The sequence below is a fragment of the Malus domestica genome, chromosome 13, assembly GCF_042453785.1.
Source record: "Malus domestica chromosome 13, GDT2T_hap1".
NCBI lineage: Eukaryota > Viridiplantae > Streptophyta > Magnoliopsida > Rosales > Rosaceae > Malus > Malus domestica.
Window position 1 is genome coordinate 9,499,495 of NC_091673.1, and position 23,220 is coordinate 9,522,714.

Sequence of the window (23,220 nt, forward strand, 5' to 3'; positions counted from 1 at the left end):
CAGACCGTCCGTCGACGATACCATATGAAGATGGCTGCAGAAATGTAGAAAACCAGATAGAGAGAATAAGAGATAAAGAGAAATTTGTAGCTGAAAATGTTTTCTTGATTGATACACAATGGATTACAATGATCACCTATATATGTGTTGCTATTTGAATACTTGCAGTGCAAGTTACTAACCTTCTTCTTACATATAACATTGCTAACAAATCGTATCACAAACAGATTCCCACTAACTACATATAACAATCTATTTAATCTTCTTGACAAGTGGCATTGATCTTGACCATTGATTACCTTCTCACTTGGATCACAGTTTTGCATTTCATTCTTCTTACACCAGCTCCATGTACTAACAATTAACAAAGAGTTCCGTTTTAGCCTATTATGTGTACGAATACCATTTTAGCCTAATATGTATGGCTCACGTACTAATGATTAACATAAAGTTGACGAAATTTTCAATTTTGGGCATAAGTCCTAACAAACTTCACCACATGGACTTAAATCCTAGTTTTTTTACCACATGGGCTATCTTCCAACTACCCTGTCACTACAGGGACTAATAATCCAATTAGGCCTTTAAAACATTCTAAATAACTTCCTAACGTTTTCAAAATTAGACATATGGTAGGTAACCGGGAACTTTACCAACATTAGGTGATAACAATATAGCACTAAATGATGAGGTGGATAAATACTAAAGTTTGTTTTCGCTAATTGACGTCTTTGGAGTTCTAATCCCCCAAATTGACCCATATTAGCCAAGTTAAACCATGAATTTGCTTAGCCACATGACATCAATTTTAATTAGGAGATTCTAAATTCTGTAGTTGACTTGAAAGTTAAATCACGATTAATATTTGTCCATGTCATGACTGAACAATAATGAACCTAATAGATGTCAATTTAAAAAAAAATCTATTTAGAATGTTTTAAAATGTTATAACTAATTTGAATTCACTTCTGAAAATTAAGTAGTTATCTAAACTTAACCTTAAAAATTATAATTAAACTACAAATTTTAATTTAAAAAAATTAAAATAGTATTTTGAGTCTTTAGTTCACGTACCTTTCATCTCCAGTGATGGCTATGTACTTTTAATTATGGAATTATTTTATTTATTTGAATTTCTTAAAACTCTATTTACAATATACAAATAGCCAACTGGCAACAAAAAAACGTGGCAAAAATGTTTATAAACCTGGAAGCATGTAAGAATTTGGTAACATGTCAAACCTCACTAGGATTCCATGAAAGTCATCTGATCCCTTTCAACGAGAGATTTTTCAGTATGACCGGTATACGGGGTGGTACACCACGTGTTATTAAAAAAATAGTAGGATATGTGTGCTAAAAAGTTAATAACTTAAAAAATAAAATTTCCTACAATTCCTATTAAAACACGTGGTGTACCACTTGTATTCCTGTCACAACTAAAATTTTCTTCCTTTCAACAATTTAATTCGTACATATTTGGTGGGTAATTGGACGTAATAAGGACACTTGTCGATTTCCTACTCGCAGTTCACTATTTAATTATGAAAATACTTGTTTGTAGAGCTGTTTAGCATTTCTTGAAGGGACCCATTAAAGAAATATATACTCGAAGCAACTAATTTTTTTTAAATAAACGATATTATTTACACTAAGACCTACTACAATCATTGAAATAAAATTTAAATTTTAGGTTCCAAACTTATCCAAATTTGGTCAAATCCTTAGGCCAAATATGAAATTTAACCCAAAACTCTTTTTGAGGCAAATTTAGATCAGAATTCCCCCTTGGGTTAATACTTTGACCCATTATATATGTATATTTGTTTAGTTTTATATTTATAAATTCATTAAATTCAACCACTAAGATCTAATATGATCAAATCTAATGGTAAAAAAAATAATATATATATATATATACACACATATAAAGGTCCAAATTTAAATCCAACGGAGAAAATAATTTAAAATTTTCTTTTCATGTGTTTCATATTCTTTTATAATGTTCCACGAGTTTCATTGTGACAACCCGTCCCTAATTTTTCGATTTTATAAATTTTAAAAGAGTGATGTGAATGTCCCTAGTGGCAAGATCGTTGACTATCATTTTGTGACGCGTATGGGTTATTATTTTATCGTATTCTCGAAGTACTCGACAGTACAAACGACTAAGCACAAGCAGAACTGAATTTGGAGTTACGACGAAGATTTTACAAACTACGGAGAATGATGATCGTTTTGGTAAATTCACGTTACAGGAGATATTTTTCTGTATTTTCATTGGTGACTTTGAACTATGTGTCACGTGGGGCCCACACCCCACTATTTCCCTCTCTCTTGTGTCTTCCAATCCCCATAAATCCCTTTTTTTTTATCAACTCTCCATTCATTTGATGCCACATCATCTCTTCTTCCCTCATTTCACTCTCTCTTATCTCTCAACTCTGTCTTCTCCCTTTCTCTCTGCAAGTGTAGAGAAACCGAACCATACCATTCTCTCCATTCCGGCGAACACCACCACCACGAACCTAGGCTAGTCACGAACAACCGCCGACTACAATGATTTTCCTCTCCCTCATCTCTGCAGTTATGCAGATGCTACCGTGATGGAGCATCGCTATCTTCCTTCGAAACCAGACCACTAGTCTCGAAGAGATATCACTATTGTCGTCATCCAATCAATTCAGTGCACACTGGTTCGAAATATGGCTGCATAGTGGCTCTGCCCACTGTTCATCGTCTAATCCGGCAAGACTTCACTATTTTCCTACCAAGGTAGGCCTCGGGAACCCTCTCTCTCGTCATTTTCATCAGTTGTGAAAGATTTTAAGGTTTTTAGGCCTTTGTTGTAGGGTTTGGGGACATAAACCACTCGGGGAAACACTCATCAGATTTCCGGCAAGAAAACCCAGCCTTGCAGTCTTTTTTCGCCCTATCCCGACCTCGGCTCAACCTCACTTTGGTATATTTCGATTCTTTAACTCCTTAGCTTTACTTTGGCTTTTGAATTTTTGAATTTGGTTTAGCATTGAAACTGTTATAGCCTTCTAAAGTTTTCCTGCCATCCTCACTGCGATTCTGGTGTTCTCATTTGCAGAAAACCGACCAACCCAATGCAGGAATGAAAAAAAAAGGCCCAAACCTACCTCAAATCTTTGGCCCAAGCCTAGCCCAAACCTTTGGGCCATTATTCCAGCCAGCCCAGTTCTGAAACGGGCTTAGAATATTGGGTTGACTTTTTCGGAATTTTCTTGGAAACCCTCCTAGGCTAATTTCGACGTCCCGAGTTCGTTTTTGACATCCATTTAGTGAAATTTCAAAGGTTTAATGTGGTTTACCACTGGGGCGTCTTGGTTGACTTTTGGGGTTGAACGTTGATTTTTTCGTTGACTTTTTATAAAATTTTCTCTGGACCCCTCTTAGGGTAATTCGATGCACTGATTCCAAATCCGCACTCCGTTTTTTTAAATTTAATTGTCTTAGTGGAGTTTTACTAATAGGTCCCAATATTATGCTTAGGTGCAATTACTATCGGAAACTTCGGCTATCCTAGTTCGAACGGCTGCGACCTAACAAGTATCTATGAGTGAGTCTTTTCTTTTATATAGTATATATATAATTGTTAATTTCCTTTTATACATTGCATAAAGAGCTTTCTACAATACGACAAGACTAGCGTGACATTTATAAAATTTAGCGCATTGATAGAAATTATGAGGTTATGCTACGTCCTACGAGATGCACATGTATGCGTATTATTGATGCCTTAATTATATTTATGGCCATGAATAGTATTCTGTCGATGTAAGATTATTAATTTACCATTGCATGATTTTATGTACATTATCTGCTCATCGTTGTTGCATCGATGTTAATACTCGTTCGGGCCAAGGCCAGTCTTTCACGTGTATGTGCACATTGCACTGTATGCTCCCTTTTGATCCATTGTAGGTGCCAATCCTTTTCTAGATTGCTATAGGCAATTAGGACTCGTATGTGATGCGCATAGCGCCAGTCTTCACGTGATTGTAGCACTAAAGCGTATATCATTGTTACACCCCAGTCCTGTTCATGTCAGAATATCTCTGCATGAACTCATGTGTCAGCATGTGTTGATGAGCACTCGATATGATATGTTTGCTTAGCAAGATTATGTGATTACGGACGTCATGTACTTATTTACGAAATATTGTGCCGTATTGAATTCTTGAGATTTTTCAGGCTACGGTAAGTATTTTCTTACTATACATAATATGTATATTTTGGAAACTATACTTGTTTTACGACGATGGGTTATTATGTTTTCGAAAATGTTTTTACAAAGCATTGTTTTTAGGCCTACTCACCATTGTTTTTCGCCCCTCTAGGATGGTATAATTCTTATCCTACCTTACTGTACTTTACTTATGGTATGTCATCACATATGAAATGGGTTCATTCCCGCTCATAAGTGCACTCTTATATTTAGACACTTTTAGGTTTAAATTTATTCACATTTTCCACATCACTACGCTTTATGACTTCGTCACCCTTCTAGTGTTGGCCATCACAGCTCGATTCGGAATCCAGATGGACATTCCGGGTTGGGGTGTGTCATTCATGGTGTCAGTTAGTGATTTTTCAATATTTATCAAAATCTAAATATTTTTAGATTTAAATGTTCATAAAATTAGGATAGCCTACATAATTTTTTTTTAAAGTTACTTTAAGAAAAAAATTATCCTAAATTCATTTTTTAATAATCTCGAGCTAAAAATTTAACTCAGAAAGGTTGAAGCAAAAAAACTGTTTCTGGATTAAAAAATTTAGGCTTTCTCCCAAGGGTTGGAGATGGTCTAAGGGGGTGGGAGAGTGGGTTTAGCCTCACAATAGACTAGCAATAATATAGTTTAAATTCGCCTTTGGCGAGAATTGAACTTAAGATCTCTCATTTATAAGTGAAAAGGAATGTTACTAGACCATAGTATTAAATGGCTACTCGAAGCAATTAATTAAAATACGGATATTATATCATAAAAATGGACCAACATTCCTTCTTTCTTGAGGTTGAAGATTGGATAACCGAGACTGACCGAGAAGAATGGTAAACTTTACTCTGGGAATGTGTGTAACCTTGACTGGACACCACTCACTTCATCGCCGAATGTCAGGTTGGCAAGTGAAAAGATGCTAGTAGTAAGCTAGTCTACATAGGTGGCGCAATAAATGCCCAGTGGAAAGGACCCAAGGCACGATGTTTCCCTTAGGGCCTATATAAATGGGTGAAACCCCCAATACCGGGGTTGAAGAACAAAAGAGAGAGAGATTATATGTATTAGCCGATCACTATTTTAGTCTTGCAATCAATAGAATTTGTGCAACACAGTGGATGTAGCCCAATTTTGAGGGGTGAACCACTTACATCTTTGTGTCCATTTCATTTCAGTTTGTATCCCAAGCCCACCAAGGGTTTAAGATATTTGTTTGTTAAGCTTATAATTTGTGAGTGTCCACCCAGACTTGTTTAGGTTTGACTTGCAAATTTTGAGTGTTAACAATAATAACATTTATTAAAGTAGCAATATTGGTCATTTGATTTGGTTGGGGATTTTGTGGAGTCCCCCAGCCCCAGGTTAGAGTCGTAAGTCAAAATGGGTTGTGTTTGCGTATGACTCCTAATAGAAAAAAAAAATTGAATAAAAGAACCCACATAATTGAATTTGGTCCATGAATCTAAGAAATAGTGAGAATTCCAGATCTCTCACAATTCAAAAATCCAGGATAGGTTCTGAAAGAAAGGCACTAAAAGTGTGCGGCTGCCTCAAAAACTTTATCCTTGTAGCCACCATTTTACTAGATAAACGTCTTTAAATCGGAAGAGAAATTTCAAGAAATGACAGATCTATTCACTCTACAAATAATCGAGCTGGATTTGGTGTATCCTAAGGATTTGCCTTTTTTATTGGATTGGATAAAAAACAATTCTTGAATGAGATATTCAACTCCAGGGATGAATAAAAAAATAAATCACTATAGTCGTAATAGCAAAAGTGCCTTTTTTATTTCATTTTACACTGACTCCATTACTGCATTCATTAATATATGGAATCACTAATACCCTTACATTTCTATTTGAAACGTAATGGTAATATACAAGAAACTTGTAACTCAAATTATTAAGATTGTTTATGTACATTCGATTTATCTCTTCCTCAATATATCTTGTATAAACTACAAGAAATAAAATAATAATAATACTATTCTATTGTGAAATAGTAACATATCATATTACTTGCACATATGGAAAATGGAACATCATAACATGGTTACCAATAAACTGGCAAAGCTGAGCTGCATATTTGATTTGGAATATACTGTTATTGATTCCCCTAATGCGTTGTCATGTGAAAACAAACTTACACATTAATGTATTATTGAACTGAGACTACACATGGCAGTCAAGCCATTTCATGTAATTATCACTCATTTGTAGGCGCTAAATAACAATTTGCGTAAGAAAAGGACACCTTAGCTATTGCAATCTCGATCAAAGGGCATCGATCCTTAAAATTGGACAAGGTCATTATCCCGCACAACAGAGATTAACACGTTGTTCAGACCATACTTAATTAAATTACTAATCAGACAATAATCCTTTCATTAACAAAATATTCATCATATGATAATCCTTTCGCTTTCAGTTAATCCTTACCATAAACATTTCTGTTCAGCACTCCCCAGGGACGTAATATATACCCCCCCCTATATAACAAAAAAAATTGGAAATACAACAAAAATGCAGACATTGCCAAACCATTTGACCCTTTACTTTTGCTTCCTTAAGGTGGGGAGGGGGAACCCTACAGAAGGTCAAAGAACATTTACATTTGTTTCAGGTGGCCTTCCGGGGGTGCATGTAAGTCCTTCTCCTAGTACAAACGCTTCCGACAGCCAACTGCACCGCAATGGCAGGCTAACTGCTTAATTTTTCCATCAAGACCGACCACGCTATCAAGTTCATAACCATAGTCATATGAAAGTTCCTGCACACGCAAACATTGAATCAACTCGTTATTCAACCATTCAAGAGCCAAGCAATGTTGGATACCTGAGTTAAAGGGGAAGAAGAATTTTTACCTGCAATGGAGGTATATTATCCGCGGCGAACAACACAATTCTAGCGAGTCTAACATCATGATGAGAGCTCAAAACACATTGTACGAAGAGGTTAGGCTCACAACTATGATTGATATATCTAGTAACGTTGCCATGAGAAGCGGCATCTATGCAAAACTCAGGCTCACTTTCTGATAGCTTGCTGAATCCTGACTCTGCATCACCATTTGGAATAGTCACATCGCACATTCGCTTCTGCAATGTGTATAGATACTTTAGAGGAATGTATAGATCAACACATAAAAAATCCAAAAATTGTAAGAGCATTGCGAGTTCAATTCTTCCATATCAAACAGCTGGAATTGTACCTCTCTTGACCCAATCCCATGCATTGTATGCCAGCAATCAATTTCAAATATATATTCGTTCCCCAAGAGACTGTCAACTTCATCAGTCTTCCTAAGAACTCCAATGTATTCACATACTGGTGCACCAGAAGGAATAAAGTCCCACGACCTAACACCCCAGCCTTTGTAATCCGTACGAAATACCTGTCCAATAAAATTACAGAATTAAATTTTGTAAAGTACTGCGTATTATAAAAGAAGCATTGGCAGTTGTAGCATTCAGACCTCAAGTCGATGCTTCATTCCCCGCTGAGATGAACGGTTAACACAACCAGGTCCACAGCCGCAATTTGGACCACACTCAAACACAACAGCCTTTGCCTCAATTAATCTAACAGATAGAGAGAAACAGAGAGTTTCGCCAACACAACCTTTATACAAAAAAAAAAAAGGACTGGTGGATCTCAACCAAGATAGTCTTACAACAGCACTTATGCCATATTTCAAACCTTACCTTCCACCATCTTTACTAACGTAAGGAAAATCGCCGCCATTCAGTTGAGCACAAGAGCAAGTCAGTGGATTAGTACAGTTTCCTTTGCAACTGCACCCGGGAGCGTTCGGTGGAATGTTCACATCTTTTTCAACTATAATAGAGTTAATATATTTAAGGCCTGCAAGATTGATAATTTTACCATGTCATTAGTAGTAGTGGCACGGATAATGCCCTACTGAACAGTACAAATGATCTGCTAAAAGTTGAGAAGTGTAGCTGACCTTCAGGCGCTATAGGAGGTTTATCAATGACGTTCGTAGCTGGAATGCAAATATTTTCTAGACCGTTGCAAATGTCCTTGCACACCAACCTAAAAGTAACACGGTTCCTTGGGTTTACAATCAAAGGAACACAACTGGGTTAAAACAGAACATTGAGGAAACAGCTTACTGATTTCATACCCAGGTAATTCAGCGTGAACTTTAGACCCTCGCGCACGAACAAAATTTACCTGAAAAACTAGTCACTTAAGCATCTCTAAACACCTTCAGATGATAACTTGTAATTGAACATATGAAAAGCCAATAGTATGGTCCCAAGCCTTGAGAGAATTATATATGAAAAGCTCAACAAAAATTTCCCACAGTTTGTTCCCTCATCACTAAATTGTATTTAGATATTGAAAAGAAATGAAAACCTGTTTACTACGCAAACTATCTTGCCCTGGAAGTCGCTTTAAACGATACTTAAACACGGTAAATCCAGCAACACCCTTTTCTGCCCAATAATTGTTAACCTGCCATAGAAAGAAAATAAGGAAAATATATTTTGGTTCGATTAGATGTGTTCCTATTTCCACTTTTAACTATGTGTTACTTTATGCATATATATACCATTAACCATAAAGAAAAATACACATGAAAATGGCCAACCTTGTATAGGCCATCATACGTATAAACTTTACTAGTATAACTATTGACGCAGTCATGTCCACGGACAACTCTAACAGGAATGCCCTGGTCCATATTATTCTGCAAGAAAATAAAACACAAACAACAAGTAAACAACATGTAGGAGAATGTCACACATTCAAGGAGTCGGTATGTGAAATAAATCATTCCTTGGATCCACGGCATCATATGCCGTCAGACAATTTTGTAAACTTCAACAAAAACTGTGCGTATTGCATGAACCTTAAGAGCCAAATTATCAACAGATGCAGCACAAATATCAGTTTCAAGATGACGCACCTTAAGAGCCAAATTACCCCGTTTCATAACTTGATCTGCAATTTGTTGTTTATTACCAAGCAAATCATTTCCACCTTGACCAGTATAAACAATCTCTTCTGCGTTATCAACATCATCTTCATATTGGCCAGAAACCACAATTGTTAAGGCAAATGGAAGCTTATAGCCTCTGAATTTCTCCTGCAATATCCAAGAGGCTAATAAGATTACAACCTTTGGTTCAAATACCCCAGAGGCTAATGTTTGAATTTCTCTGGCGAACGGTAAGGAATAGCATTTGATTCAAAACAACTATCTTCACATAGTTAACTAGAGCTCAAACTCAAGTATTAATAACTAACAAGAACAACAATTTAAGAGAAAGAAACAATAATCAGAACTTAAAGAGTACTCCACACCGTCGCACCCTATGGGAGTTGTTTATTTGTGAACGCTTTTATTTAGGGAACCGAATTTATACATTAGTTTCCTCTGTTAACTGTGTATAATTGCTTCAATCTTTCAATGAAAGTAGACTTACCACCTTGCCTTTAGATTCTCCTACAAAATCAATTCCATTTAACCAGTGTGAATGGAACCTTAAAGCCACCATTTCAGCCCGGGAGTAAAATTGATGCCCAACAGCAATACCTGCATCATTTATATTTACACTGAGCAAAGTATCTTTTGAAAAATGGTCCTCCTAATGATCAAGCATAAGATACAAGCCAACGTTCTCTCAGTGTACCCAGCTAAAACCAGATAACACTAAAAAGGTTAACATGTGATTCCACTAGCAAAGCAATAACAACGAACCCGGAAGATGACCAATTTGCTTTTCAGGGAATAAAATTTGATTCTCCTTGAGCATCTGTAACGAATAAAAAATGACAAACACAAAAAAGCACAAAAAAACGTCACAGTTAGCATAAAAACAGAAGGGTTAAAAACTTAAAAGACCAGGTTAGTATACGTTTCTGAAAGGATATAACGCCTGGTTACTACAAAAAATATACTAGTTCAACTATATCACTAAGTTTACTAGCCCACAAAATCAAAAGGCAGAAAACCAGACATTATGATAATTCTGATGCTTATGAGGATTTACACAACGAAGAAAAACGGATGTAGCTGTTTGCATGAATGCCAGAAGAAAAAAGGTTTCCTTCCAACTGTAAAACTAAATATGAAAAGGAATTATTACTACTCTCTACAATAATGAATTACCAATGCTTTATCGCTAATGACAGAAAAAAAGTTTCCTTCCAATTGTTAAACTTCCTAGAAAATATTACGTGCATCAGATCTACATGGAGCACAGAACTTACCTCGGAAAGTGCCTTCAGATCAGGTCTCTTGGACTGCTTCTTAGGTTCATCATCATTCTGAACAGATTTTTAAATATGATAGTGTGATCAGTGGTGTCTAACTCAGGTACTACACTTAATAGATAATCATGTGCCGAATCCACATATATGACCTAAATTAACTCTTAAGGTACCTTCTTATCAGTTTTCTTGGAAGGACTCATCGAAGGCCCTTTGGGAGGTTTTTTGGAAGGACTCTTGATAGGACTCCCATTCTGCAAATGATTGTCAATCTAAAGTAAATGATAATCACAAATGCCAAGATCTCTAACTATACCTGTTTTTGCCTTTTTACAAAATGATAATGAAAAATTGAAAGGAACATTCTTCCTGCAGATAAGAAACATTGAAGCATCCAATAGACATGCCATAAGGTTCATACAGCTTATTTCCTCTTGACCCTCGCTATCATTACCAGTTACATGCATAAGTTATTCCTTCACTCTGCAATGTAATATGGAAAAAAAAAACTAACCTCAGGCTTACAACATCTTTTCTCCTCTTCCTGCAGAAAAGCAACAAACTTTGTAAGTTAAGAATCTTACTTGTGGAAGTACTTGAAGCGAACTTGCATTTGTCAATTTTCGAAAAATAACCCAAATAAAATTCACTCATAAAAAGTAGACAATGAGTCCACCTTTTAAATTGCATATAATCATCAAGTCAAAATCCATTACAATACAACATCAACATTTTAGAGGCCCTTTAAACAGGGCACCCCCCCCCCCCCCTAAAACAGAGCTCAAAAGATATCTTCTTGAACTTAATCCATATAGTATCAAACTTCTAAAATGTTGTTTAACAGTAAATAGGAAATGCGGATTAGGCCAATTAAGGCCGTGTGCCGGCCCCCTTGTACCCAAGTTCGAATCCCCAGTCCAGTGAATCGACTAGTTCAGAATATCATCGTTAAAAAACTAAATAAGGCTCAATAATCAAATGACATTGATCACATTTTATGAAGTTCATACCTGAACATGGTGAAGGTAATGCAAATTGAAAGCTCGGAGTGTCTCCCTCACGCGAGCAGTGTAGCTCACACCGTTCTCATCAGTCAAAGGCAAATCAGCAGCTGTATACCAACTCCAATCCACACAATCCTTGCTCTCGCCACTCTCCAGTGTCACTTTGCTCTCGCTGCTCTCCATTGTCACTTCTCCCTTGCTCGGTTCAGCTTCAGGCTTAGAACTCTGCACCGGCGGTTTAGGGGGTTTCGCAACCTTGGTCTTCTTGGTCCTGATGACGCCGTCCTTGGTCTCATCAGCCATCCGCTTCGGACTCCCGTAAAAAGGCCGTTTCTCCGCCGGAACGTTCTGCAGCCGGGGGCTAACCCTGCGATGAGCGGCGGAATCGTTCAGTTCACCCATCGATTTGCTATTTCCACCCCAAAAACCTGCAACAAAAATACAGAAAATAGTGATTAAAAATTAGGAATCAAGATTTCGGGACGAGAGGAGAGTGAGCTCGACGGCGAGAATCGTACCGATCGGACGACGGAGCGATTTGGAGTGGAACGATAAACTCGGGGAAGACAGAGAGTTCGGAGGGAAGGAGAATACTCGGGGCTCGAGACGTCGTCGCTAGGGTTTTGAAAAGAAAGACGTTGTGGGAGTGCACAGACCGATAGTGGGAAGTTTAAAAAACGATACAGGCGGGAAACTGAAAGGTTAACAGTCATTATGACGTTTGTTTGGTGATGATTACAGGCTCGTTTGATAACATTTGATTTTTTTGTGTCTACTTCAAACGGTCGGGGGAGGGTCTAAAAATTTGAAATGCAGTGGGTTGATAATATATATTTTAACCAATATGATAGTCTACCACTTGCACGTTTATTACATATTATGTATTCATTATTTTTGAAACCGACACTAATGAAATTTATTAAGCCACTATCACCACTACCAATACCATTATTGCAAATGCCACAATCACAACTGCCCAATACCCACGAGAAATTTTTATGTATGTTGAGCATCAAATGTCTTTTTCAGTGAAAACTTCAAAAAAATAATTTCCAACTAATTGCATTCTGACACTAAGTGTCCTTTTCAGTATCCACTATCACCACCTTATTAGTGGTGGTGTCCAAATTAAATAGGTGTCGTGGGTACATGTTTGCTAAATTTAACCCCTAAAGAAAATAACCCCCATAAGCATATTCTATTAAATTAATTGTTTTTACAATACAATGTGTATCATTTAAACTTCACAAGTTTGTGCTAATGACCATTTAATTATGAATTGTAGGCATTTAATTGTACTTTTGTGGAGGAAAATTTGAATTGAAGTTTATAAATAATTATCTTTCATGTCGACACGACACTTCATGTACACGCATTCGGTTAGCAATGCTGGTATGAGCTACATCACAAACAAGTTATTTATTACATTCAACATATCGACACAATAAACCTATTTATTTCCGTTGCCACCAAAATTAGCACCCTTAATTAATGGTTTTCCGTATTAACAACTAAACCAACTAGCATCAACTTTGATAGGGATTTATCTTTGATGGTCAAAGTCACCAAGTAGTCCGATTATTTTTTTTTAAATCTTCACCGTTTAATTTCTTAAAGTTAATCTTCATTGTTTATTTTTTGAACTACTCAGTAGTCGCGGACTATAAAACAAAGATTGCTTAGATAGAATAACAAAGCGTACAAACCAATCTTAATTGCAATAATCCACTCTTTAATACTGCTTCTGTCCCAATAGATTAGTGTGTGCTTAATTAAGCTATGCATACAGATTTGCAGATTGCAGATTAGTGTGTTCTTCTGTCCCACAAGACTCTCTGAGCAGTCAAAATCTATGATTGCACCCGCATCCTGATGTCTTTCATTAATCATTCTTTCTAGTTTATGCTTTCTTTTTCTTAATCTTAAGATTTGTTTGATCACTTAATTAATTGTTTAATCCCATGCTTCCGGCGGACAGTTTATGTTCCTTAATTGTAGTCTAATCTCCAGACAAAGCATATCGCATTCTTGCTGTCCCGGTTTAAGTAGTGATGCAATTGCAAGTAGGCCGATCATCTTAGGAATAGAGATAACATGCCTGCCCTGCTGTACGCCGATAGACTACGTTGAATATATATACTTTATCCCTTTATTATCTATATATAGTTTTCAAGTGAATAATAAAGAAATAATTTGTAGTGTGATTAAATATATACATGGGTTTTTTTTTTTACAATCTATAGGATAATTTACACTGAATTGTAACCAACTGAATTTGAGTACGAAATTTTAAGTGCAACGGCAAATGCTCTTAACCAACTGAATTGTAAGTCACTTGCATACATATGATATTTTCAAAAGTCGGCTTATTGCAGTACTTTATTTGAAATATGTGAACATAAAACTAAAGAATGGCTATAAGGCACAGAATGGTGACATGTTCAATTTAAAGTGTAGCTCAATTTAATGAATTTGTGAAAGCAAAAAATGTAGGTAGCTCATTTTAGAAGAGAAATTTCAATAAGGTTGTCATATTACGGCAACTTCCCATCATGTCAGAGTTGGACCAAATTACAAGGGTCCTCGTACTTTTGTGAAATATGTTATAAATGACGTGATAAGATATCTCTTCGTAGGTAAAACTTTAATTCCAAATGTTAGAATCATTATTCAATAATCCAATTAAAATGAGAAGTGACACATACATCCCAAAAATAGTACTAGTACATGCAATGACGGATTTAGGAATTTTCCTTCGGAGGTGATGGTGATACTTCTAAAATAAACTGTAAATGATACTCCATAACCCCACCATTTGCTTAAGGAAAAAGTTCATCATTGTTGTTTAGCTTTTTCATCGATCGCACTACTCATTGACATGTTAATTTGGAAAAAAAAATAAAAAATCAGTTACAATGTAATACAAACTTTATGAGTTTTCATTGTGTGTGTTTTTCCTTACATATATATTTCTTCTACGTCTCCCCCATTGATATACTCTTCTAAATCTATTTCTCTCTTAGACTTCCCCTATAATTCTAATACAAAATGTAAAACAAAAAACAAAATAGACATGTCAAACAAGTTTTTTTTTTACTGTAAAAAAAGGAAACCCTAGCCGCCTCCTTTTCTCTCTCTCGTAGAGATCCCCCAAATTCCTCATCTCTTCGCCGCCGACTCCTTCCTTTGGTTGGGGTCAGCAGGCAGTCCTCTTTTCTCTTCTTCATTTTCCTTCTCTTCTCCTTTCATTATGCCTGTGACCTGCCCTTCCGCTGTCTATGGCTGTCGGATTGTGAGGTCAAGACTCTTTTTCCAGTGTCCTTCGCCGTTTACCAACTCTTATTTCTTTTCATCCTACATCTTGCCCTCTTTTCAAACCCAAATTTCAAATCTTCAGTCATTTTCTCTCACATCAATTTCTTCGATTTCCCTTTCCTTCCTTTGGCACCTCCACCTTCAACCTCTCCATCACTTCCCCTTTATTCCTACCAAAAATCAGATCTTCGAGTTTTGGACTCGATTTGGGATGTAGATCTCTACCTCACTGTCCCTTGTTTTACCGGCATGCCGGAAAATTTGGGCGAAGTGTTCTGCGGCCTCCGTCGTAGTAAGGGTGTTTTACACATCCCCTTGGCCCTTCTCCCCCACGTATTGTGTCTACTTGGTTCTCTTCTTGCAGGTGTGGTGGTTGGTGGTACAGATCTACATGGCTCGGTCGGTTACGGTACTCTGAGATTTGATTTTTGTTATGGAATTTGTCTTTCTTTATGGGTTACTTTGGTTGTGCTGGACTATTTGCAGATCCACCTTTTGTTTGGTTCCTACATGGTGGTCACTCCGATGGTTGCTGGCGAGAGTATGGCGGCGGCGAGCTGCTACTCCTAGATGGAGATTAGGTTTTCTTTTTGTCGTTTGTTCTCTGTTCTAGGCTTTTGTCGGTGTGGGTTGGGCCTCCCATTGTTTTTATCTTGGGTCGTTGGTTGGCTTTGTAAACTGTATTATCTTTAATGAATTATGAGTCTCTGACTCTTTTCCTTCATTTCTCTCATATGAGCCTGTGAACACGGAAAATTCCTGAAACGAAAGAGACAAGAACAACGTGCACAAACAAATATTTGTATTTGATGATTTTGGGTTACAATCTCTCTCTATTTTGATCCTCTGATTCGATCTCCGTAAGGTGTTGATTTGTGGATGTTTCGTTGATCCAAGGACCGTCGAGGCTTGATTTTGGATGAACTGTTGGAAGTTTCTTCAAGGAGCCGTTGGGGCTTGATCTTGAGGATGAGTGTTTCTTCAAGGGCCGTTGAGGCTTGATCTTGAAGAACAGTGATGAACGGATCTTCAAGGGCTTTTAGGCTTGATCCTGAAGAACGGTTGGATGTATGGATTTGTCGACGTTTGTTGATCCAAAGGGCCGTTGGGGCTTGATCTTAGGATGAACGGATGATGAACGATGGTGCTTTCTTCAAGGGCCGTCGGGGCTTGATCTTGAATTGGTGGATGATTGTTGATCCAAATGGTCGTTTGGGCTTGATCTTAGGATGAACGATGAACGAATAACGAATAACGAAGAGAGCTTTCTTGATTCTTCGGGAACCTGGATGCTTGAGAGCTTCGGAGTTTCAGAGCTTCAGAGCTTCAAGAATTTTGCCTAATGATTTTGGTTCCCCCTAAATGAATGAATTAGCCTTCTATTTATAGAATTTTCCAAGGCCTAATTTTGAATATAATATTCCAGATGAAATAAGTCGTTTCTGCCAGATGTTGACACGTGTCATGTTTGATGACTTTTCCAACTTATTTCGATTTTTTGTTTAGACACACGCTACGTGTAAAATTTATGTAATACATGAGCGTTGAAACTTTGATTTATCGGTCAACATTTATTTACCAAAATTTCGATGTCTACAAATGCTCCCACTTCAATGCGTGTCGTATACATGTGCTTGTCACGTGTAGGAGATGTGTTTTGAAGTCCCTTACTGTAGATGTCAATCCAAGGGCCATCGATGCTTGATCTTGAATTGGGCTGGAGATTTCTTCAAGGGCCGTTGAGGCTTGTTCTTGGACTTTGTTTGAGATTTCTTCAAGGGCCGTTTGAGGCTTGTTCTTGAACTTTTGTTTGAAATTTCTTCAAGGGCCGTCGAGGCTTGATCTTGAAGGTTGAAATTGGACCACAAGGAGTTTCATGTGGTAGATGATCTTTGGCTTTGATAGTGGATGAATCGGCACGTATTTGTTTTTGCGCTTTGTTGACTTTCCACAGCTTTGATCTTGAACTGGGTTGGAGGATTTTCTGGATTCCTCCAATTGTTGATTTTCCACAGCTTATTCTTGAACTAGGTTTTTATTCAAGAGTGGTAGACACTTGATCTTGAATCGGACTTGTGATTTCCTCAAAGGCCGTCGAGGCTTGATCTTGAATTTGGCTGGAAACTTTTTCAAAGGCCGTTGAGGCTTGATTCTTGAAGGTTGACTCGAACACATGACAAGCAGGCACAAGGTGAAGGTGACGACTTGTTGCTCTGTTCAATCTTTCTAATTCACACCTGAGCAGTTTGGTCAACGGTATGATCTTCAAGATTGATGGGCTCTTCTTCCAGTTGGTGACTTGATCTTTAAGGATTTGATTCAAGGGTGGTGAAACGGCACATGCAGTCCACAACGCCTAGTAAGTCGACCAAAAAATTTGAGGGTCAAAACGAGTTCACCGTCCAGAGTGATTGCAACCTTGATGATATGAGATACTTTTGATTTTGAAGAAGTAGCGGATGAATCAGCACGTGCTTTGTTGCACTTGTCTCCACATGCTTCAAGGTATCATTTTCATTTCCTTTATCTGTTCCTCAGGCAGATGTGGCATCTTCTCGAGTTCCTCATCTCAGACTCCTTCTGCTGAGTTGACTGTGCAGGCTGCATTCTTCTCTGCTTGTTTCTTCTGCACGTTGTCTCCACATGCTGCAAGGTATCATTTTCACTTGCCTTATCTGTTCTTCAGGCAGATGTGGCAGCTTCTTTGGAAGTACAGCAGCAGTGGGAGACGAGTACTCGAGAGCAGTGCTAAGTAGGCAATCAGGGAAGGGTTCCAAGCAGTCGGTTCCTTACCCGAGTTTGAGTGGAGGTTCCGGCATATTGTTTTCTTTATCCTTGTCTTTGCAGGTAAGAACAAGGACAAAGGAAAAGATGGGGAGAAAGCATGATATGAGATACTCTTGCTTTCTACCCTGTTGATATGAGATACTTTTGCTTTGGTGTCATTTGTTTGCAGAGGTACCCCAAGGAATAAGAAACACTAAGTAACTCGAGAGGCTTCGTTGGGAAGGCATTCTCGGAGATGAAGAAAGGTTCTGTATGTCTGCCTTGCTATGGAAGGTGAAGGTGGACAGTTATAGGAAGTCTCTTTAATACCTGTAGATGTACTATTCTTTCACTCGTGTCGGCAACTATTGAGTGATTGATCAGTATGGCTTCACGTGTTTTCTTCTTCATCAGAAATCTTCGACAAATTGTCCGTAATTTCTGCCAAGCTGAGTGTGCATATGACAGGTGTTGACGAGGCTGAAAAAGACTGGCACCTCTTCGATATCTGGGATCGGCGCTTCGACAAATTACCCGTGATTTCCACAAAGCTGAGTTTACGCGTGACGGGTGCTGACGAGGCTGAAAAAGACTGGCGCCTCTTCGATATCTGGGATTGGCGCTTTAACAAATTGCCCGTGATTTCCGCAAAGCTGAGTTTGCGTGTGACGGGTGCTAACGCGTCTGGAAAAGCAAGATGCTTCTCCGATTTCTGAGCTTGCCTCCTCGATTTTTGAATTGGCCTCTTCGAATTCTGAGCTCGCTTCTTCAATCTCTGAAATCCCGTTGCGTGTTGATTTTTATAGAGGCACGCAGTTCGTTTCAAAGCACACTTGAATTTTTTTTTGCTTGTAGAAAACTCCCTTCGTGCACTTCTAAGATCTTGATTTTGTCCGACTTCTTATTTCTTCAACACCTTTGAAAATGTCTGGACCCTCCGACCGTCGTTTTGATTTGAACCTTGGTGAAGAGGCAGCCCCGCCTTCTCCAGATAACATATGGCGCCCATCCTTCATATCCCCTACTGGTCCTCTTACCGTTGGGGATTCGATAATGAAGAATGATATGACCGCTGCGGTGGTGGCCCGGAACCTTGTCACTCCCAAAGATAACAGGCTACTTTCCAAGCGGTCTGATGAGTTGGCTGTTAAGGATTCTCTGGCTCTCAGTGTGCAGTGTGCAGGTTCTGTGTCTAATATGGCCCAACGCCTATTTGCTCGAACCCGTCAAGTTGAATCATTGGCGGCTGAGGTGATGAGTCTCAAACAGGAGATTAGAGGGCTTAAGCATGAGAATAAACAATTGCACAGGCTTGCACATAACTATGCTACAAACATGAAGAGGAAGATTAACCAGATGCAGGAATCTGATGGTCAGATTTTACTTGATCATCAAAGGTTTGTGGGTTTGTTCCAACAGCATTTGCCTTCGTCTTCTGGGGCTGTACCGCGTAATGAAGCTCCAAATGTTCAACCTCTGGTGCCTCATCCTCCTGGGGTTCTGCCGACTGCTGAAACTTCTCCTAAGCAACCTTTGTGAAGGCTCCCTCCTGTAAATTTGATTTGACCTCTTTTTTTTTTTTTTTTTTAGGTATGTATAATGCAAATTTATGAAAAATTTCCAGAAAAAATAAATAAAATGAATTTTATTTCTCTTAATGCATTTGTTTTTTTTTTGTATGCATACATATATTATGCGCGCACACACACACATATGTATATATATATATATATATATATATATATAATTATTTTTCACGTGGACTGATCCATCATTCCAAATCCCTTTCCCTTTTTTTTTTTGCATGGTGCTGGCCACCAAGAATCTACTTTCTCCATTTATTTTATTTTTATTTATTTTTTCGTCTTCTTTCGGTGCCACTACCTTTCTTTACAATTTTTTTTTTCTTTCTGCACACAGTGCCCATGCACCACCAAAAACTTTTGATCTACCATGGGGCTGTTCCCCATCTTTGATCCACCATCCCTTTTTTTTATTATATATTTTTTTTATATAAATTTGGATGATGGGTGAGGAATTTGCAGGGAAGGACGAAGACGGACGGGAAGCAAGGAGGCCGAGAAGATGGTGCTTCGAGCTTCATGACCGGCTAGTCGTTTGACGGCGGTCGTTGAAGTTCTTTGCTATCATGGTGACCATAGTGACGAGCTCGAGAGAGGCCAGGCGCTGCGTGGAAGATGGGCAGAGAGGGCAGATAATCCAAGAAATGAGCAGTGCAGTCTTGGAGGAGCTATGGTGTTTTGAATGCTGAAAAACCAATTTCTATGTTTTGGCGACCTTGTGTTTAATGGCAGATTCCATTCCATGCCTCAAGTCATGCGAAGACCTCCTTCCTATGGCAGAAGACCTCAAAATCGTACAGAAATGCGTCGATGTGGCCACTTCCAAGGTACTTAACTGTTAATCACGCAGTTTTACGGTCTAATTATATTATTTCGCTAGTAATTTTGTGATTAATTGTTGATTACAGATCTCAATCGAAGTAAAATTTCTAAGTCGATCGCCGACTAATTGATGGACAGAGGAATTGTCGATTTTGGACATTGAGTTCTTCGGCAGAGTTATCTCCGCGATGAAGCTGCACTGCAGGAAATCATTGACCGTTTTCCAGCGCTATCATAACTTATGCTGAGAAATGGCTCCGAGATATCGTCCGAGACCGCTCTGGACCAGCTGCAAAATTGGCCGCTTCAGACGACTCCGATCTGCGACTCCAACAACGGGAGCTTCTGGAATCGATCGTCGTTATCTTACCGGCTGAGAAAGCTACTATACCGATCAACTTCCTCTGCTGCATTCTCAGATCTGCTACTTTCGTCAAGGCGTCGAGCACGTACAAGACCGAGCTCGAGAGGCGGATCTTGTCGGTCCTGGAGCACGTGACCGTCGACGACCTCCTGGTGCTGTCGTTCACCTACGACGGCGGGAGGCTGTTCGATCTCAAGAGCGTGAGGAGGATTATTTCCGGGTTCTTGGAGAATGAGAAGAGCGTCGCGGTCTTCAACGCCGGTGATTTCAGGGAGGTTTGCTCTGGACCTATCCGGAGAGATCCAACGGGTTGTAGTGGATTGTGTCAGAGAGCTGAGAAATCCCATCTTCCTGAGCCGACCCCATTATCATTTCGAGCTGCTCGAGTTTCTTCGCCACGTCGACCATATCGTCGAACCGAACCTTGTACCCCAAAACGGCAAGCAGCTCATCCGTGTCGATTTTGGACATTGGGCGAGGGAAGGTCATTGACGGAATTCGATTTGGAGAAGAAGGATGGGAATAACCGAGCTTGAGGCAGAGATGGCGGAGGTGAACTGGTGGTGGAGGCCACCTTGCTCCGGGTGTGCGCACCATGTGCAGCAAATGGGGTTTGGTGGAGTGAGGCAGCAGAGCTGGTGCTGCGGAGGGAGTGGGGACGAGGATCTGGGAGATCTTGTGGTGTTTCTAGGCTGCCATCGGCGGAAGCGCTTGAGGCTGCGAGTCAAGTACAGGTCGAATTGTGGTGCACGCAAGAGGTCTCGGGACATGTTCTGGCTCAGCCTCTGCAGCTTCTTCTACATCCCCAACAGTCCTCCGCATACAGCAGAACACTTACTTATCTTTCCAAACTTCTTTTCTTATGCGAGCTTCATCGCTTTTGCCTGCCTTCGAGGTCCAGGAACTTCCCAGTCGCCATTCTCCTGCTCGAGATCCCCATTGCTGTCGCTTCCGTGCTTTGGTAGTTGAAGATTCTGGAATCATTCGAACTGAGATTTGAGGAATTCGTTCTGCAATTTAAGCTCCACGACTGTCTGGATGAGCTGATTGTGAGTGTCGCCTGAGTTAATCAAATCGTCGCTGCCCTTGATGAAGAGAAAGAGACAGAGATGATGACAGTGAGAAATTTGGCGAAGTGCTGCTACGGGAGTGGAATTGATGACGACACTGGGCTGGCCCGTGGCATGTGGTGAGTTGCAAGTTGAAGGGACGAATGAAGGAGAAAAAGCCAATTGGGCTTTGAGAGCCGGGCCTGGGCCTGAAGGGAAAAGACCTAACAAGATTATCTTGGAGCTGATGATGTTGTTGGTGATGGAGATTTGCAGACTCCATAATTTATTTATTTATTTTTTTTGAAGAAATTGTAAAATTAATTTTTTTTATTTTTTTATTTATTTTTTCGAGAAACTGTAAAAAAAAATTATACAAAGAAAATTGTAATTTTTTTATTTTACATGTGCTCCATGCATTCATGGATTTCCTTGTTGTTTTGATGGATTATGCATGTTCACAATTGGTGGCAGCTTCTTGTGAATTTACAATTAAAGATGAAGTGGGCAGGATGTAGGTGTAACTGTCCAAAAGACTGCAGCGGGGATTTGCTATGTAGTGCCTTTGATCACAATTTTCCTCGACGGTGACATTGCTGTGCACATTGACCTTGCTGCTTGCCGTTGCTGCTTAGAGCTGATGGGCAGAAGGGGAGAGCTGCATAAATGGCGGAGTCGCTGGAGCTTAAGGCAGAATGTAAGGCGTCGAGCTTCATGATCGACTAGTCGTTTAACGTCGGTTATTGAAGTTCTTCGTCGATTTTGATCATGGTGGCCAGAATGCACTGCCGTTGCTGCTTGGAGCTCGTTCCAGTATGTCACTTTTACCGTGTGGGGTTTTGCAAAAGACTGCAGCGAGTTTATGCTGTGTAGTGCCTTTTGTTACAACTTTCCTCGGAGGTGACGTCACCGTGCACACCGACCATGCCGCCTGCCAACTCATTCATTCGGTTGAGGAGGGATCAAGTCATGACGTAGTTCAAATGAACGATGGATTGCTTTTGGCGGTGATTTTGATGATGATTTTACCGTACACAATTTATGCTCTTGGGGCCAAGAGCGTTGGTGTTGCCTTTTATGCTCGTGCAGACCAGGAGCGTTGTGCCATGCAGTTTAGGCTCGTGCAGGCAATGAGTTTTGTGTCTTGCAGTTTAGGCTCTTGCAGACAAGGAGCTTTGGTTCGTGCAGTTTAGGCTCGTGTGAACAAGGAGCATTGGTTCGTGCAGTTTTAGGCTCGTGCTAACAAGGAGCATTGGTTCGTGCAGTTTAGGCTCGTGCGAACAAGGAGCATTGGTGAATTTGTCAAGCAATTTTGGAGAGGCGTTCCTCACAATCTTCATAGCAAGGAGCCTTGACCGAGTGATTGAAGAAGTCTTCGGGCAAGAAATCCCGCATTGTGATGGGGACGGACGATCTTCGTGTCGAAGTTTCATCATCTTCAACACGTTCACGTTGTTTTGAAGGTTGACAAGAGCTGTTTTGCCCCCTTTCCGATTGGCGGACTTGTGGAGAAGACGTATGCTTCTTGTGCAATTGTTTAGGAGTGACCTGAGTCCATCCTTTAACTTTGCTTGTCTTGGAGGATGCCCCCAGCGGTTGAGGTAAAAACCTTGAGTTGGAATAGCCAAAAGTGATGGTGGTATAGTTTGACTTCACAACATCGTCAAGATCTAGCTCGATGATTCCTTTCTGAGCCAACTTCATGATGAGATCTTTCAGCACGAAGCATTTTTCTATCGGATGACTGATAAAGCGGTGGAATTTACAGTATCTTGGACTGTCGGTACGATTCATCTTTTCCGGTCGTCTGCACTCAGGCAAA

General features: G+C 39.4%; 1 protein-coding gene across 3 annotated transcripts; it reads right to left on the reverse strand.

Moving 5' to 3' along the window:
- Nucleotides 1-6,608: 6,608 nt before the first annotated feature.
- Nucleotides 6,609-12,223, reverse strand: LOC103452487 (histone-lysine N-methyltransferase, H3 lysine-9 specific SUVH4-like). 3 transcript variants are annotated; one of them, XM_008391979.4, is made up of 17 exons: nucleotides 12,018-12,223; nucleotides 11,506-11,927; nucleotides 11,010-11,039; nucleotides 10,669-10,749; nucleotides 10,496-10,552; nucleotides 9,984-10,038; nucleotides 9,709-9,818; nucleotides 9,189-9,368; nucleotides 8,871-8,969; nucleotides 8,636-8,734; nucleotides 8,400-8,449; nucleotides 8,220-8,308; nucleotides 7,957-8,116; nucleotides 7,728-7,833; nucleotides 7,464-7,646; nucleotides 7,117-7,350; nucleotides 6,609-7,022 (listed from the first exon to the last, which is right to left on the reverse strand). In XM_008391979.4, exons 2-17 carry the CDS (start codon nucleotides 11,899-11,901, stop codon nucleotides 6,909-6,911), a joined length of 2,043 nt encoding a protein of 680 aa, XP_008390201.2. In that variant the 5' UTR covers nucleotides 11,902-11,927; nucleotides 12,018-12,223; the 3' UTR covers nucleotides 6,609-6,908. The 3 variants fall into 3 exon arrangements, with proteins under 3 accessions (XP_008390201.2, XP_070667093.1, XP_070667094.1); XM_070810992.1 differs by having other exon boundaries at nucleotides 10,669-10,767; nucleotides 12,018-12,152; XM_070810993.1 differs by lacking the exon at nucleotides 11,010-11,039 and having other exon boundaries at nucleotides 10,669-10,767; nucleotides 11,488-11,927; nucleotides 12,018-12,183.
- Nucleotides 12,224-23,220: the final 10,997 nt, after the last annotated feature.